This window comes from Macrobrachium nipponense, chromosome 32 (assembly GCF_015104395.2).
Source record: "Macrobrachium nipponense isolate FS-2020 chromosome 32, ASM1510439v2, whole genome shotgun sequence".
In the NCBI taxonomy this organism is placed as follows: Eukaryota; Metazoa; Arthropoda; class Malacostraca; order Decapoda; family Palaemonidae; genus Macrobrachium; species Macrobrachium nipponense.
The window spans coordinates 3,954,386-3,970,028 of record NC_061094.1 but is presented as its reverse complement, the minus strand read 5'-3'; the positions used below and the strand labels follow the sequence as shown (position 1 = coordinate 3,970,028).

The 15,643-nt window shown below is 38.4% G+C and overlaps 1 protein-coding gene across 1 annotated transcript in view; it reads left to right on the top strand.

The window, feature by feature from the left end:
• Positions 1-15,643, top strand: part of LOC135207196 (dynein axonemal assembly factor 4-like) — a 72,044-nt gene that overhangs the window by 33,351 nt on the left and 23,050 nt on the right. Inside the window, exon 5 of the mRNA XM_064238767.1 lies at positions 8,071-8,206. Coding sequence (XP_064094837.1) covers positions 8,071-8,206 — 136 coding nt within the window. The remainder of the gene's footprint in view (positions 1-8,070; positions 8,207-15,643) is intronic.

Sequence of the window (15,643 nt, the reverse complement as noted above, 5' to 3'; positions counted from 1 at the left end):
TGACAAATTGGCGTAACACTAAATGAAGTTACAACTGCTACTCACTTTATGAATGTTTATCTTCAATAAAGGTAGAAGATATGGAGCTAGTTCTCATGCACTAGCCTAATCAAATACGTCACATAGGACATTGTGTTCTTTGACAAAGATGTTCTAGGTTTCTAAAAACACAAAAGTAAAGGTTAACTTTGCCTCTTCCAGGCTTAACGTTTGACAAAGGCATTCTATGTTTTCTAAAACCACAAAACAAAAAGTTAACTTTGCCTCTTCCAGGCAGCTAGGTTATCTAAAATTACAAAACAAAAGGTTAATTGTGCCTCTTCCAGGCTTAACCTTTGACAACGACATCTAGGTTTCCTAAAACCACAAAACAAAAGGTTAACTTTGCCTCTTCCAGGATTAACCTTTAACAAAGATGTTCTAGGTTTCTAAAAGGATTACAACCTCTTCCAGGCTTAACCCATCTGATTAAGTTTTATTTGCCTCAACAGGACAGAGAAGTGTTTCCTCTCCCCTACTAAGGAGGTTACATTGGAATTCTTACAGTTCTCTGAAAAAGTAGCCTTAACATCATTCAGCTCTAAGGCAAAAAGATAAAATAGCATTCCTTTTACAACAGCTTAAAGAAGGCTGCCTGCAATAAATTTACTCTTTTAACTGCAGATAGTGCTAAATACAGGCGGCCCGCGGTTAACGGCGCAATCACTCAACGGCGAATCTGTTTTACGGCGGTCGTCAAAAATATTCATTAAAAAAATAAGGCATTTTAAAGGTATCTTTACGGCACAAATTTCAGTTAACAGCGCCGCTAGCGCCGTTGTCTAACGAGTCCATACATTTGTAGAAATGCCGTTCAGACCATAAAGGTTATGCAAATTATATTAACAAATTTTATGGAGAGTTATTACGTAGGTATTAGGGTAAAATATATGCCTCTGACGCTGTTCTATGCCGAAAATATCGAGTTACATAAGTGCAAATTTAGCTATGGATGTGTCGATTCATAAATGTTCATGCTTTTGTTTAATATGTGTATGAAAATGTATTACGTGAAAGGCATTTTTATTTCTGTACAGAAATATGATACAAAGGCAGCTTTTGAAACTGCCCTTCACGTTATCAAATACGATATTTTTTCATGTTCTTTCTTGTAAGCCGCCGCCTGCCGCTCTTCCGAGAATATCGATTTAAAAAAAGTGCAAATTAGCGATCGATGTGTCGATTTGTGTGTGAAAATGTATTACGAATGGGGTATTTTTATTTCTGTGCAGAAATATAATAAACAGTCAGCTTTTGAAACTCCCCTTCAAGTTATCAACTATGTTGTTTTTTTTTCAAGTTCGTTCTTGTATGCCGCCGACTGCCGCTCTTCCCGAAAATATCGAGTTACATAAGTGCAAATTTAGCTATGGATGTGTCGATTCATAAATGTTCATGCGTTTGTTTAAAATGTGTATGAAAATGTATTACGTGAAAGGCATTTTTATTTCTGTACAGAAATTGGAATATACAAGGCAGCTTTTGAAACTGCCCTTCACGTTATCAAATACGATATTTTTTCATGTTCTTTCTTGTAAGCCGCCGCCTGCCGCTCTTCCGAAAATATCGATTTAAAAAAAGTGCAAATTAGCGATCGATGTCGATTTTATAAATGTTTATGCTTTTATGTTTAAAATGTGTATGAAAATGTATTACGAATAGGGTATTTTTATTTCTGTGCAGAAATATGATAAACAGGCAGCTTTTGAAACTCCCCTTCAAGTTATCAACTACGTTGTTGTTTTTCAAGTTCGTTCTTGTATGCCGCCGACTGCCGCTCTTCCAAAAATATCGAGATAAAAAGAGTGCAAATTTCTACGATCGATGTGTCAATTTTTCAAATGTTTAGCTTTTATGTTTATGCTTTTATGTTTAAAATGTGATATGAAAATATATTACGTAAAAGGTATTTTTCATTTTTGTACAGAAATAAGATACAAATTAAGGCAGCCTTTGTAACTACGCTCCACGTTGTCAGGGGTGGATGTTTTTTCATTTGTCGTTCTTGTCCGCCAGTTCCGGAAAATGCATTGTGTTATTTTATTAATTATGTATCTTTTCCATAAATCCTTTAAAAAGTTATACATTATTTCACTGTATCCAAGAATATTGTATGTGTTCTCATATTATTGTATTTTAAAATACTACGGCAAACTTAAGCCCGTATTCCGCGGAGCGGCCAATGTTGTGGTTTGAAATCAGCTGATGAATACGAGTTTGTTTCACCATAACGCAATTCTGAGCGAATGCTCTTGCTTCTAGTTAGCATAACGAATATCTATATACTTGACTTATATGAGACAAAGTTATTTTTCCTTATACAGCGTGTTTTTAGGTGGAAATATTTATTGAATATGTCTCGTTGTGAATGTGAACTACTATTTTTTTCGTTAACAGATTACGTTGGCGGCATGTTTATTGCGTAAAAAATTACGTGATTCCGTTCGCAATAATCCTTTATATCATCGTAATACGAACTTTACGTTATATCTTATATCGGCGTGAAACCAACAGTAAAATGTGTTCTTTCAAGCACAGTAGTTTTGATTAAATGATTTTATCCCAATTTTATCTACAGTTGTGTGTGATGGCAGACGTTTACTGCAGTTTTATCCTTGTTGCCGATGTACGATAATAGTCATTAGCAGTTTGAACAGTTTTCTCAGCTTCAGTTATAACTAGGTTTAAATTTAACGGTATATTTCCCGGTTGATCTTTAATCTATATTGATCTCTGATCTATAACGAATAAAGTTATTACATTAAGATATCTCAGTTCTATTCTATACATAACGCCATTTATAACAAATACGGCAATGTTGCACTGTAGTACGATGATCGAAATACAAGCCAAACAGATGTTATCCAGTTCGGTTGTACTTAGAAAAAAAAGTAGTTTCTCGTTCGGTTGTTCATGGCTGTACACGTTCACGCAACGAGTATAACGTTAAAACCACACTTTCATCATTCTCTTTTGCTGTTATTGAACTTATGTAACTAGAAGATGTATAAAGTTAGGCCATTGTAATTTGATCTCTCATAAAATCGGACTATTGTAAGACTAATGATCATAACCTGAACACTACAGCTACCTGTACACTGTATAAACTTTATTATATCTTTACAAACTCTAGACACCCACATGTACTGTACAGTAAATTCTATAGTACTATAACTGCATAAATATAATTTTACTTATTGCGCCGTGTGGGATTACGGAGCCTTTGACTGGTCTAGAGTTTTGAAAGAAGGTGTGCGGCGGCCGTAGGCTTTAAAATCGCTCAACGTCGAAAATCGCTTGGCGTCGGTGGCCAGGAACGGAACCCCTGCCGCTAACCGAGGGCCGCCTGTAAATGGTTTCATAGTAAGTAATTTAGATAAAATTTAGTTAGACCAGCATCTAAACTACAGAGAGAGACTGATATAGAGATGAAGGGGCTTCAATCTCAACACCTTTCCGGTGCTGATCCTCAGCAAGATCTAAAAGCACATGATGCAATACTGAGGGAAGTATGGAATGATAACCTTGATAGTAGACAGTGAAAAAATCTTACCATTTCTAAGAAAGCAGAAAACATTGATGTCTGCAAGGTTCCAGGGGCTGCTGATAATTCCTCTAGAATTATCAGCTTCTGACAGAAGCCCACAGTTGTTTTCCACTTGATTAAGGATAGATCCTATGATATCTTGAAAATCCCCTTATTGGGAGGGGACATTCTAGCATCTCCAAGCAGTTATGAAGGAGATGCATAAGTTAGTGAAAGTGGATGGAATTCTGTAGTTTGAGTTTATTTTCTATTAACGGAAGAATAAGCGAGACATTTACGGAGAGCGCTAGAAATTCTGAAAATCATTTGCTCTGAGGCTACAAGGGCTCTACGGGAGACACTAAGCAACTCTTGAACTTGAAATTGCTCAATAGTACATAGAGTAGATATAAGGGGCAGGCCTATTGAGTCTGAATCAGACCAAATTTAAGGAAGCACGTCCACTGCTCAAGCCCTGAGGGCCATCAAAGGAGTAGTAATTGTCTGGGTGTTCCTGTTCATCGACATGGTAGAAAGTGTACGTGAGTGCTCCTCAGATCCCTCAGCAACTGCCAAAGTTACGGATATAATAGCTATCTGTAGGTAGTTTGTTCTCTCTGAATCCCCAATTGCCAAAACACTGTCAATCAAACCAATATTGAGTTAATTTTACTCAAAACAGTAAACTTCCCACAATGACTTGTTTCTGACCAGGGATAAACTTGCTAAGCATCTCTAATGGTCTTTCCACTGCCCTGACATCTAGAAAGTTTTACCAGGTGTAGTGTTGACCATTCTGTGTTGTATGAAAGTGTAATGCCACTAGTTAAAACTCACTGTTTTGTGTTGCACAAAAAAGGGAAAACCAAAACCTAATAATGTAGGTTCACCCAATAATCTGAAAAAATCACCAGTGAGGTCATGTTTTCTAATAAAGAAAGCCTTTGCCGTATAGGAAGCTTCCTTCAGGCCTAAAATTATTCAAGAAGCAAGTACCTATTCGTCTTTGACTGACAAACCTGCACATTTTAAGTATCATCCCCACATCAAGATTTAGAGAATTAAAAATCATAATGCATAGAAACTGGGCCAGGTGAAGCAACAGGTCCTTGGCCTTTGGAATACTGTCAACAGAGTTGGCCAAATTGAGCCAGTGATTCAGTAGAACATTTTCTTGCTCCTAAAGCTGACACCTTCCACAATACTTATAGAGGTGCTGTACACTAACCCAAATAAAGCGCACTGAACAGCAATACAGTGGTCCCCCCGTATTTGCAGGGGAAGCATACCGGAACCCCCCCCCCCTACAAATAGTTAGAACCTGTGAATAGTTGGAACTCATATAAAAATGCTCAAAACTTCCTATTTTGTTAGTTAAAACTCAAGAAAAAAAACCCAAAAAATTTTCATACCTGGTTTTTTAATAGTTTTATAACAAAAATGAAATTGATAAAAAAAAACCAGGAATTTGTGGATATTTCTTATAGAAAAATACCATGAATAGGTGAATTTTCCATTAATAATGGGGGAGAATGTTCCTGAGAAAAATCCTTGAATGTGTGAGTCTGCTGATCCGGAGAACCCGAATACTGGGGGTCCACTGTACCTTATTGTAAATACATCTTGCGTGACTGAGGATATACTGGAAAGAGGAATACGTTTCTGCATGTCTACCACAAGTCTGACCGTTCTTTGGAAAGGTACTAAAACTATGCTAGGAAAACCAAAAAGTATGGGGACAGACACTTCATGTTATTCAGTTTCAAAATGTCCAAGAATGACTGCCTATCTCCAATTGCTTATGGAGCTAGGAAAGACAAGAGGTAAAACAACCTCCTACTAAAGAGAGAGAGAGACTTCTGCTGAAGAAGACAGGAACATCTATAGAAGATTGAACTAGTGGAGGGCAACCAAAAAAGAATCTCCCCTTCACTGTCTCCACTCTCCAACCTGTAAGGTACTGGTCCCAAGTCTTCCAAAGCATGCCAGGAGGTTTGCAAATGTGCATCTACCAGAACCTGAGGACTGCACTTATCTCTGAAAGGTATAAAATAAGACTACCAATAGGTACTCCCTAATCGCCTTAACCTGGGAAGCATAAGCAGACAGAAGCAAAAGTGTTCTCACTTCTTTCAGACCGAGTTAGTATAAGTATGAGAACAGTAGCCTGCAGTATCAGAAATGAGTTGAAACTAACTATTCCTCACTAAACTCCCGCTGGTGCCAAAACCTTAAAGCTGGCTTCACAAACTCGCTAGGTTGGTGCCTCCACTCCTCTAAGCTGATGCAGGGAAGAGAAAACATACTGCGTAAATGATAATTCAACAAGCTAGACTGAGACTCCATTCCACATCTCCAAGCACCTGTCAGTCTTGAGTTTGTCTCTCCACAGGAAAGAGAAAGGAACTGAACCTCCTACTGAAGAGGGTTTAAGCGCCATTAAACGCTTGTGTCGCAAGGGGTGGTCTCTGGCTCTCTGCAACTTCATAAAAAACAAGGCAAGCCATGGCAAACCTAAAATGAGCTTTGTGCGACCAATTACATGAAAAGTTACAAAATGCGCTCTAATTGAAGGAGAAAACTTAGGTTCTTTTCTCCAATTATTAAAAAGGTGCTGAAATACACTAAGACAAGCGAGATATATTCTCTGTGTCACCTCTTTCCTCAACTAATTGACGATACAGTGAAGCGCAGTTGCAACAAATGCCAATCAAACAGGAGTTTCTCCAATAAAAACTATTCTTCTGCCAGAGGGCAACAGGAGGCAACACCTGGTAACAGAAAGTGACACTTGCCGAAAGCAGACAACAGCAGCTGAGATCTGTATCACATCCATGACTTGGATCCACACAAGTTAACTGAGGGAAAGAAAAAGAGGCACAAAAGAAAGTGGGAAGTTTGGGAGGTTGGGGGCGGGGAGAGGAGTTACGACGACTCTCCTGCCTCATCTGAAAGTGAATTAACAAACTTGAAAGCATTCCCATAGGACACATCATGAGAAAGCTATGAAGCTAGAATGATATCTAGCATGGAAAGAACTGAAGATACTATAAACATTGTAGATTGGAAAGAGAAACATTAATCAAGTTAGAGTAAGAGATTTGCTGATAGCCGAAGAAAGAGCACACAAAGAGCGAACAAGTGCATTTCAACGGAGAAAGAGGAATAGGCTAGCAGATGAGAATTTAGAATAAGCAAAACATGAGAGATTGGTTGAACCATCGAATGAGTTGACGTAATATCAAAATATAAGTAAAACTTACTAGAGAGACATTATTATGTCAATATAACTGTCTATACCATATTATTAATCCTATGTGTGCTAACAACCTCAAACTAGGTGCTGATGATGGCAGAATTTGCTTACGGAGTGAAGATTAATGTTTACCAAAACGGTCCTTTGGCGAATGTGTTAAACAAGATTCAGACTGTGAAAAAGGACGAAGTAGGTATTGGAGGGCACAGAACCCCATTGCCCCGAGAACTGACCTGGGTCCCTGGTAGCTGACTCTTTCTGCAAAGGCACACTATCACTGGGCAGTCCAAGGCTCGGGCTATGTAGTACAGGCAAGGGCACCAACACCTTACTTCTAATAGGAGAATGCGAAAAAGAGTGCACACTATGGAGGGGTTCGGAACGTTCCCTGTCATGAACTCGGTTCAACTTGTATTAGAACTTAAAATAAGTTTAATGTCATTGTTCTAACTTCGCAATACGCTTTTCCTGAACTGAATGGGGAGCAGAAGGCAGAGCTATGAAGGAAGTCTCAATACTAGCACTACCAAAATGCCTAGCCTGAGACGGGTAGCTGCAGATGAAGGGACATTAGGTAGGATAGAACTGAGAGGTTTAAGTCTTGACCTAACTAATTGCTTTTACCATCTACTAGCTTCCCTTCATTTCTATATCTGACTTATTCAGGCATAAAGTCCTCAGAATAATCCCCTACATTCCTCTTATCTAGTTCCAAGATCACACTCTGTACTCCTGCAGCTGGTATGAACCGAATGTTGATCTACTTCAAATTCCAACAACCTGCTTACACCAAAATCATTCCAATATAGCCTGATGTTGTTGGTTTTGCTTCTAGTGGAAAATGAAATTACAATACTGTAAACAGGTGCAAAACAGCCAAACTTCATAGAATACCAAAAATCGCCTAAGCGCAATGGCGGCAAGAAGAATTCTGACGAGCTAAAACATTCAAAACACACCTGGTGGAGAACAGGTAAACTAGATTGTCATATGGGCAGCCATTCAATTTTTTGTTTGAATGCCGATTTACCTAATCAGCGTGTAGATATAAGCTAACTTTAAGAGTAGCTAAGATTCATCTCAAATAATTAATTTTATCATAAAAATGTTCATTATTTTACAAACCTGACTTTGTTCTTAATTTTAATAGTTACAGCTAATAATTTTTCTAAGAAAAATGTTATCTAGGTTTTGTAGTATGTACTTTTTATTATATATTTGATGGCATTAATTTTTGTTTTCCAGGTAGCAAGGATAGTGAAAGTATTCGGAGTCGTTTGAGTAGCACTTGCTCTGAGGATGGTGTTGTTATTGCTTCAGAGGGTGATTATGATGGAGATGGTGAAGATAGCCATTACTATTCATCCACAGAAAACCTTCTAAAGGTAAGTGTTTATATGATGGTGAGATGCTACTTACAAAGAGTCAGTCTAAAAAAATTTTTTATCCCTCAGAGGATGTTCAATTGGCGATTATTTCCTATTTGTACAGCTGTACTTATCAGTAAATCTCTCGCACTTCCTAACTGACAATCTAGAAATGTTGTGCTTTAAAAACAAGTTGTTCCTACAGAAATACAAACCATTGCATTTTATGTAGAAGTATCCTCAGTGTGAGCTGGAACACTTACTGAATTTGGTAGCAAGGTTAACTGGTGGTTATGGGGGTGAGGAGGGGAATACCTGTGACTCATCTTCTGTTACTAGTCACTGTTTTTTTGGTGTCTGAGATCATTAGACAACTTTTTGCACTCTCTCCTCTGTTGTTGAATAATTGGATGAGTGTTTGGATTGCTATCCTTTACTGTACAGTGGTACCTAGTTTGTCGAACATTTTTTATGTTGAAAATTCCATTTTTTGAACAAAATTTTTGTAAAATTTTTGTTTCTTTTGTCAAACAAATACTCGTACTTCAAACTGACTAATTGTCTTGTTGATACTTTTATTCAATGGCCTTCTGCGTCTTACAAGAAAAATTGTATTAACACGTTGACTGTGATCTGCTCCATATATGGTACATAAGGGATTGTCTTAATGAGCAGCATGTACTATATGTGGTACATTTACTTAGAATTATTCTATATTTTGTTCATGGAACTTACTGTCAGATATATATAGCTGTATTTTCTGAAATCCGACAGAATTTTAAAAACTTCTGACACACGCAGTGTCGGCCAGGTGGTTAGTACCCATTCCCGCCGCTGGGAGGCGGGTATCGGGAACCATTCCCATTTTCTATTCATAATTTTTCTGTCGCCGGTGCTGAAAACACCTATTTTCAGTACCTCCGTCTTAGGATTTTGGAAACTTCATTGCCGCTAAGTATCCTAATTGTCTTTTGATTTATTTACTTGGATTTGTGGCTAGGCATACGCTATCTTAAATTGATTTGAATTTGATTCATTTTTGCATAAAATATCTGAATCTAGTTAGGCTAGTTTCAGACGGGGTTGTCTGCAAAGATAGGGTGTGGCTACCGAAAGCTTCGGTAGATCCGCACTGGTATGTACAAGGGGTATGGGTCTTGCTTCTTTGTTGAGATTTGTCATGTAAGGAGTGTGAGACTTTGTCTATTCCGTAAGGAAGACGTATGATTCGTATGTACGCAATTAATCAGTAAACATGTCTAATTCCGTAAGGAAGACGTATGATTCGTATGTACGCAATTAATCAGTAACAAAAGTCAGGGTAGTGAACCTGCTAACCTTCCTGTAGACTTTATTTTGCCTAACCCTGTAGTATGGCCTACGGGCTATGAATATGTCTACGAGAGGTGCTCGCTCTCCTTCATTGCTGTGAAGAGTGCTACTTCTTTAATTGTTACTCCTAACCCTGTAGTGTTGCCTTCGGGCCCTAAACAGTGTCTGTAGAGGAATTGCCCTTTCTCTGATACTCTTTCGATTCGTAACTTAGAATCGAAAGTGCTTGCTTTAGAGAGTAAAAGTGAAGTGCAGAAGTGCAGTGATTCCCCTTGTGTAGTGGAGGGTGCGTCAGATCGGCCTCGTTTCACCTCTAGGCCGGGACCTCTGCTTGACTCCCAGGACCCGGGGAGGGAGCATGTCGAAAGCCTAAGGAGGGTTACAAGGAACCCCCACCGATCTGGCGTGCCTTCGGCAGTTTCTGATGAAAATCCCCAGACTGCCAAAGTGCGTGCGCGTGCATGAATCCTGAAGGATTGCTTCTCGTCCTCCGAAGCTTCCTCCCCGTGCAGGGGTTGGAGCTTTCTGAAGGACTCGCGCCCTCTAAATAGAAGCTTTATAGAAGAGGACGCTTCACGTCCTCTCTCTCTCGTTTTGCGTTTCAGTGAGAAGTAAGAAGGCGAACGTCGCCTGAACTCGTGTCCGCCTTTCCACCGAGAAATACGTAAAAGAAGTCATAGTAGCAGGAAGCTTTTGAGAGCGGACGCCTAAGTTTTATTTTACTGTCACAATAAGAAGGCGTTCCCTCTCGACTTGGATGGACTCCAGGTGCGCGCGGGTGCACGCCAAGCGCGCGCCAGTGGACGCCGAGCGTGCTCCAGTGGACGCCGAGCGCGCGCCAGTGGACGCCGAGCGTGCACCAGCGCACGCCAGGTGTGTCGCCTGGCTGAACGTTTCTGTTGAACTCTTCAAGCTCTTGTTTCAGATTTGGGCCTAAGAATTTTTACCTCTACCTTCGGTGATACCTTCTACCTCACCTGCAAAGAATGTGAAGTAGGCAGTGCTTCGGAGGAAGCTTAAAGTGAACAGACAACTTCTTCTTCGAAACCCAGCAAGACATCGGGTTTCGTGAATTCAAGAGGTCTCTTGTCAATTAATATTGCTTTTCGCATAGGTGGATGGAGTTAAGGAAAGCTCAAGGGAAGATCTCGTTTGCTCTACCGCAGTCAAGACTTTGTGATAAGGCAGTTACGGGTTATGTAAAAGCTCGACGTCCTACACGTCATGACGCTCGACTACTTTCGGTAGGATTCTTGCAAAAGCACTCATCAAGAGGACGCTCTTCAGGAAAGCGCAAGACAGGACTTCCTTTGCCATACTGCCAATAAATTTAAATTGCAAGCTTTTTAGTCCATCTGAAAGGGCTTTTCAGATGATAGATTTTGTTAGTTCCTAAGTTCGGGACTACGCTGCCGAAGTTGAACATCAGGGTCCTACCTGCTGAAAGCCCAGTCTCTTATCAGGATTCTTGCCCCCTTCCTCGATTGATACGGGAATCGGAAAAATAATATGCTCGACTTCCTGGATTACGTTTTGTCAATTCAGTGATTTTCCCCCATTGACAATATACTATCGTTTTGTCAAGTAAGTGGGTATCCCCTCATTGACAAAATATCTCTTTGTCCCGTAAATGGGTTAGTTCTCATTGACAAACATCTCATTAACTTTATATTGCGTAAGCGGATAAGCTCTTATTGACAAGATTTGGAAGAGCTCTTATTCATCATTCGCAGACTCGTACAAGAAATAGACTTGTAGACTACGTCAATGACCGCTTATGTCCAGTAACATAAGAAGCTTGAGCTGTCTGCTTCGATTCTCTAAGTTTTGTTCATGAAACTTGCCTGTCAGATATGTATGTAGCTGTATTTCCGAATTCAGCTATATATATGTCTGCCAGGTAAGTATGAACAAACTTTATTGTAATATAATATCATATTTTGCCTTGCGTTATTTTACTACTGGTTGGTTCAAGTCATATACGCTTGCTGTAGTTACCTCTTCGGATGGCAACCGAGAGGTCTATTGTCTATTATTTTAAGGACATTTAATTGTTACTCCCTGCAGCCTTCCAGGAGTTTCCGATTTATCTTTTACCGTTGTATGGTAGTGTTCTGACGACACAAACGCATCTATATATTTAGCGTTTTCTGTTTCGCTTAAATACTATACCAGCTTGAGAGTCTCTTTCTGCTCAAAAAATAACGGACCTATTTCTTCGTAGAATAGGGTAGCTGGCAACCCAGACATTAAGTTAAGAGACGACATTCGTAAGCTGCTGGCTGCTGCCGTGTCTGTCCTCCAGTCCAACCAAGCCAGTACCAGCTCGTGCGCTGTCATGCGCGGTAGCTTACGTCTCTCTCCTGCGGGATTATTATTATTATTATTAATAGGTGTTAGTTTTTCCAGACCTCTGAGTCTCAAGTAGACTCTTCTCGGGCTGGTTCTCCAGGGATCAATCCCTGAGAGAGAGGAGAGAGAGATGATGAGAGAGAGACGAGAGAGAGAGAGAGAGAGAGAGAGAGAGACGAGAGAAAAAATTAGACTTTATTGAGAAACCCGTCTTATTTAAAAAATTTATGATTTTATTAATTGAAAAATCCCTGCTTTCCGCAAGAATATTTTTCATTTCCTGAACTCCGCAGATAAATAGATCTTTGACTGGAACACTCTCAGTAAAGCCACTCCTCTAGTCTGTCCAATTTGGGCACTCAACAAGCAAATGCTGTACTGTCATGGGTGTTTGACATCTGTTACATTTCACTGGGTCAGCATGTGGTGTTGACATCAAGTGACCATGTGAGAATCTTGTGTGTCCTATACGTAGCCTTGCTAGGATCACCTCTTTTGCTCTTTCCTCCTGTGAGGATGTCCTCCATGCATAGACTTCAGTTTTTATATTTTTAAGTTTATTTGTTGTTGGCACCGAGGCCCATTCTTCTTGCCAATCCTGGTAAATTAATGTTTTAACTGATTTTACCCAGTCTGACACTGGGGCATATGAAATTGTTGGAGGGATAGTGCAGGCTGATTTGGCAGCAGAGTCTGCATATTCATTTCCTTTTATTCCCACGTGTGCTGGGATCCAACATATTTCCATTGATATTCCTGATTGGAGGAGTTGATGAATTTTTATTTGAATTTCCTGTACTATTTGGTTTCCTGGTTTTATACTGTCTTATTGCATCTATAGCGCTACGTGAGTCACTGAAAATAACAGACACACTTGCTTTTGCCTCAGATATCATATCTAGAGCCATCTGTATGGCTGTGACTTCAGCAGTAAATACTGATGATATTGAAGGTAGGCTTTTTTTACTTAACATATTTTTCGAATATGCAGATGCTCCTACTCCAACATTATTTTTGGAGCCGTCTGTATATATCATAAATTTGTCGCCTTTTCTTCTAATGTGCTCCAAAGCATGTTGGCGGTACATTTCCGTACTTGTCATTTGTTTTTTGAGTAGGTAAGACAGGGAGGTACATATCTTTACTCTATTTAAAATCCATGGTGGTGGCAATTCCATTGGTGGGTGAAAAATTGGATTCATATTATGTATGTTCATTATGTATCTAGCTCTTTTTGGGAAAGAGCTAGTACTATTAACTGCTGTTACTTGATTACAGTTTTGGAAGCAGTAAGTTGCAGGAGACGATCCCGCTTGCATTGAAAGACCTCTTTGTATTGTTATTAAATTACGGTGATGTTTTAAGGGCAAAACACCTGCCTCCACCAAAAGTGAGTTTGTTGGGGACGATCGGAAAGCTCCTGTGCACAATCGCACGCCTTCATGGTGCACTGCATCGAGAGATTTTAATGCAGATTCTGAGGCGGATGAATATATTGGACAGCAGTAATCTATTATGGATAAGACTGTTGCCTTATATATCATTAATAAAATGTCTCGCTTTGCTCCCCAATTAGTGTGATAACTTTTTTAATATGGTAAGGGCTTCGATGCCCTTGGCTTTAATGTATTTGATGTGCTCTTTCCAATTTAAATGTTGATCAAATATTACTCCTAGATACTTGATTTTTGTACAAAATTGTATTTCAGTGCTATAAAGATGCAGTTTGATTGTTTGGTTCTTCATCCACCTTTTGTCTTGTAGAAGACGATTGCTTTTGTTTTATCAGTTGAAAATTTAAATCCAACTGAATTTGCCCAACTACATATATTTGAAATGGCAGTACTGAGAACTCTCTGAGCATGTCTCAGATTACTACTCGTATAGTAAATGACAAAGTCATCAACATATAAACTGTTTTTTTACACCACTTGGTAAATTTATAGTAATGTCATTGATTGCTAAAGCAAACAATGTACAGCTCAAGACACTACCTTGAGGGATTCCTTCTTCCAGTTTATAGGTTACTGAGTAGGAATTTCTACTCTTACTTGAAAAGTTCTGTTGTAAGAAGTTCTTAAGTCTTAAATAAAATATTGGTAAGTGGCCTCTTAGTCCCTTGGAGTGGAGTTTTTGCATGATGTTATGTTTCCATGTTGTATCGTATGCTTTTTCTATATCAAAAAATATAGCTACTGTTAATTTCTTTTGTTCAAAGCCTTTTTTGATATGATCTTCTAAATGTGTTAAGGGATCTAGGGTTGATCTGCCAGCTATTGAACCAGATTGTGTTGGTGTTAAAAAAATGGATTCTTTGGTTATTACATACGTTAATCGTGCATTAACCATTTTTTCTAAGATTTTGCATAGGCAACTTGTTAGAGATATCGGTCTATAATTGGATGGATTACTTGCATCCTTTCCTGGTTTGTTTATTGGAATAATTATGGCATGTTTCCATTTATCAGGAAAGACACGTTTTAGCCAGATACTATTGTAAAATTTTAATAAATATGATTTAGCTATAGGAGCTAATTTTTCTATCATTTCAAATGATATTTTATCATATCCGGGTGCAGAGGGATGACAAGAGTTGATGGCATTATCTAGTTCATCCATGTTAAAAATATAGTTATATTCCAGGTCTTCAAGAGTTTCAAAATTGAGTATTATATTTTCTTTTTGTTTTCTGATACTTTGAAAATGTGTATCTAGGCTGGAGTAAGCACTGATGTTTTCCAAATGTTTCCCAATTATGTTTGATATTTCATAAGTATCATGGTATATTTTTCCATTTAAATGTATTGCACTTCTTGGAGGTCTTATATGTTTTCCATTGATTTTCCTTATCTTTTGCCAGACATCCCTTGTGGATGTGTTTGAAGATATGTTTGAGACATATTCCTTCCATGATGCGATTTTTTCAGCTATTACCGTTTTTCTAAATTTGGCTGTATATTTGTTATATAGTGGTTTAATGTGGTTAATTGTTATGTTTGTTATAACTATTTTGTTTAATATGTTTATACTATAGGGCATTTTGTTGAGTGATTTAAGGCGAGTTTTGAGTCTGTTTAGATTGCGACTCAATATATGTTTTATTTTACTTAATGTTGTTAATGTTGGATTCCACCATGGGACAGGGGATTTTGTGGAATGTGTTTTGGTTTTTGGAATACTTTTATCTGCAGCATTTATTATGAAGTTTGAGAAGGATTCACATGTAGTATGTGATCTTCATTATGTGGAATGGTGGTATGTTTCGTGTGTATAGGAAATATTTATCCCAGTTAGCTTTTTGGATATTATATCTTGTAGGTGGCAATATTTTGACATTACTTAAGTAGTTCAGAATGATTGGGAAATGGTCACTTGTGTATGAATCGTCTAGGACTTTTCATTCAAATTTCTCCGCTACATCATTTGAACATAATGAAATGTCAATTGAAGAAAAGGTTAGGTGTGTATTTGAAAAATATGTTGGAACTTCACTTTCATTGAGACAATACAGGTTGTGTTTCATTATAGTATTCTCTATGTTGATTCCGGATGTGTCAGTGGGGTTATTAATATCCCATAATGGATTATGTGCATTAAAATCTCCTACTATAAGTAGTGGTTCCTGTATACTTTTGCTAATAAGTTCAGAAAAATCACTGAAATTTGCATTGAAATTTGGTTGGTTATATAAATTACAAATAGTAATTTTACTTTTATCAGGCATATACAGTTTAATTGATGTTATTTGATATGGCATAGATGGTATGTCAA